Below are 3329 nucleotides of genomic sequence, written 5' to 3'. Positions count from 1 at the left end.
ACAGACAGACAGACAGACAGAGAGAGAGAGAGAAAGAGAGAGAGAGAGAGAGAGAGAGAGAAAGACAGACAGAGACACAGACACAGACAGAGACAGACAGAGACAAAATGAGACGACCACATCGGAGACTACGTACACTCGTCTTTGCCTTCAGGTGGGTAGGCAGGCAGGTATGTAGGAGAAGAGAAGAGCAGAAACATACTGCGAGGGGTGGGTGGGGTGTCCGTAAACTATTTCAGAATCCCTCAGAAAAGGGGGTGGATGGATGGACGGATGGAAACAGCAATTAAAACTGGCGAGCTCCAACCGGCATAAACAAGTCAGCGAGGGCTTTACGTTGGCACAGCCTGGTAGGGTGACAGAGTCGGTGGCACTCGAGGACACGATCGCAGCAGACGAGATGGTCACACCCTGCCCTCACAGTCACGTGACCTTTTCGGCCGACCGCACTCGACGAGCAAACAAGCAAATCAGACGGGAGAAGATTGACACGATTTTGTAATCTGACCTGTCATTGGCTAGTCCTTTTTCTCTAGCACCTGCGGTGTTCGTCTGAGTAGTCTGACAGATAGTCAGTTACATGCCTCGGGATTTGTACAAAATCAGAACACAGTCAACAATTGGAACTAAATCTACCTAAAGACTAAGTTCGGAGCTCATTAAAGTGTATATCATGCGGAATAAAGAGCAACTCAGGTTATATGCCCAACCTCAAATGAAACTTTACACATACATGTATTATTATAAACATAATAATATTCTAAAGTTTTATGTTCATATTCCTTATCTAGCCCCTTCAATGAAGGGGACAACATACTACAAACAGGCCCTTAATTTTTACTTCCTTCAAACAAAATGTCTTAAGCCCCAATCCACATAACTCAGATCATTTAGAGAGCAGGCTGTTTCTTCTACCGTGCTTGCAAGAGCGTACCCATTGTGAGTGCGACATGCATAAACAACAACCAAAAAAAAAAAGAAAGAAAAAAAAAGGACGAGAGATTCTCCATAAAATATCTTTCTCCATGCAGGAATCAAAGACAACACCTTTGAGTGCTATGCAGAGATGGATCCGGAGGTGGAGACGGAGAGAGTAAACACTACAACACCACAGAGGAAAACAAACAATGACATGATAAGGTGAAGAAATGATTTACAGACCCTGTGCCTCTGCGCAGCTGTCTCGGAGGCCGTCCTTGGGCGGAACGGCACACGGGAACGAGGGCGGCCTCTGCCCTGGCTCCATACCTGGAGGAGGAGAGGCAACAGGGGAGAGGGAGGGAGGGAGGGAGGGAAGCGGAGGAGGAGGAGGAGGAGAGGCACACAATGACAGGTCATGAATGGTGGACATTTTGAGATAAACGGTAGCACATCGACGACACAACAATGGTCATTCAGTGCTGGCACAAAGCGAAGACAACAAAGATTTATAACAAAAACAAACGAACCCCCACCCCCACCCCCTCAAAGACCAACAAAAGAACCCCAACCCTAAGGGTTCCAGGGTTCCGTAAGTGGACAGAAAAGAGGCTGGACGGAATACAGTTGGACAGCCGCGACCATCCGTAGCAAGTCACGGAAGTGGTCTGATTGGGGACCGAGAATAAGGAGGAGGCAGCGTAAAAGAGGGGATATGATGACCCCTACAGCAACACCGGTCAAACAGCAGTGTGATTGAGGGGGGGGGGGGAATGCACGAACACTTTATGACAGAGTATAATAATAATATGAAGTTCGTTTCAACGCAGGACTAGCTGTTTAAGAGACGGAAACTCTGGCCTAGCATTCGTCTCCAATTGTACTGAAAGAAAGCCACACAGGAAGTAAAGAGCAGAGACATAATGCAGTGGAGACGGTACGAGAGAGGCCATATCTCGTCAGGAACATACACGTAGAAGGAAAACCTATGAACATTGAGGCAAAAGGAGAAGGAAACAACCCCACTGCAACGCCCACAAAGGAAACACAATGACATCCTTATAAGAACGTCACACTTAGCACTGAAGAAAATGTAATTTTTTAGTTGCAAAGGACTCTCAAGCTATTGAAGTCACCGAACTTTAGCGACCATTAATTTCTCGCAAATTTTGTCACTGAAACCACGCGACCCCGCCTCCTTTAATCGCTAATATCTTGACTTCTATTCAAGATAAAGGGGTATTTTTTTTTATTGAAAGCAAAGCAACTGAAAAAAATCTTTAGATGGTACCATTAACTCAACATACCCCAAAATTGACTAGCGTCTGATTCCACAGCATCGTGACACATAATTGGTCGCTTTTAAGCACAAGGGGGCTATACAAAAAATACTGTTTTGAAAAAATCGAAGGTAAAGTTTTTGCCCCTTGTTCAGTTTCTTCAAAAGACAAGGAGAGGTTTCTCTATAATTAAAACAAATATACACACCAATGAAACCAAACTTGTCCTACAGGTAGGGCAATGCCCACTTTTGTGTCCAATATTTCTGGAAACCCCCGAAATCAAGGTTAGCCCGCTCGTCCTTAAAAGCGACCAATTACCAACACATATTTAGAACATACAACTATCCTGCCAGAATGACCGTGCACTAGCCTACTCTTACACCATTACACAGTAGTACGTCAAATACATACCATTAGACATTAATTATTACAAGGCAATACAGTCTTTATTTTATCTTAACTCATTTTATCTTATTTTTTGCCTGCTTGTTTGTTTTTTTGTTTTGTTTTGTTTTGTTTTTAGTTGTTTTTTGTTGTTTTTGGTAAGCGTTTTACGACACTTGCAACACAATTAGGTCATATAATACAGTCTACGCATCCAACTCGCTGCTCGCCATCCCCCGAGACCAGAAGAACGCACATTTCTGCCACGTCCGTGCAATATTTATTCACCACCGCCGACGTTTATCGATTTATATTTAATAACGGGAAATTCTTTTTAAGCAGAAACTGCTGATTGTTGTTATCGTGGCCGTGCTGTTGTTGTTGATGAGGAGGATGTTGTCGTTGCTCATGTACGTTTTCGTCGTTAGTCTAAGTAGTTGTTGTTGTAGTTGTTGCTGTTGTTATTGTTGTTAAAGTTGTTGTTAATGATGTTGTTGTTGCTGATGCTTTCGTCGTTAGTGTGTGTTGCTGTTGTTGTTGTTGTTAATGATGTTGTCGTTGTTGTTGTTGTTGTTGTTGTTATTGTAGTTGCTGTTATCAATATATTTGTTAATGATGTTGTTGTTTATGATGATGATGTTGATGATGTTTGTATATGCCACTATTGGTTGCTTCTGTTAGTATGTAACGATAGATAGATAGATAGATAGATAGATAGATAGATAGATAGATAGATAGATAGAT

The 3329-nt window shown here is 42.9% G+C and overlaps 1 protein-coding gene across 1 annotated transcript in view; it reads right to left on the bottom strand.

Annotated features, from left to right (window-relative positions):
* The window catches only part of LOC101850866 (eyes absent homolog 1), a gene marked incomplete at its 3' end in the record, with an annotated part of 56261 nt that overhangs the window by 3062 nt on the left and 49870 nt on the right, over positions 1-3329 (bottom strand). The window contains 1 exon segment of the mRNA XM_035973656.1: positions 1162-1248. Within this exon segment, the coding sequence (XP_035829549.1) occupies positions 1162-1248 (87 nt within the window).

This window comes from Aplysia californica, unplaced genomic scaffold (genome assembly GCF_000002075.1).
Source record: "Aplysia californica isolate F4 #8 unplaced genomic scaffold, AplCal3.0 scaffold01618, whole genome shotgun sequence".
Taxonomy (NCBI): Eukaryota; Metazoa; Mollusca; class Gastropoda; order Aplysiida; family Aplysiidae; genus Aplysia; species Aplysia californica.
Note: the sequence above shows the minus strand (reverse complement) of the source record. Positions and strands in the feature narration are given on the sequence as shown.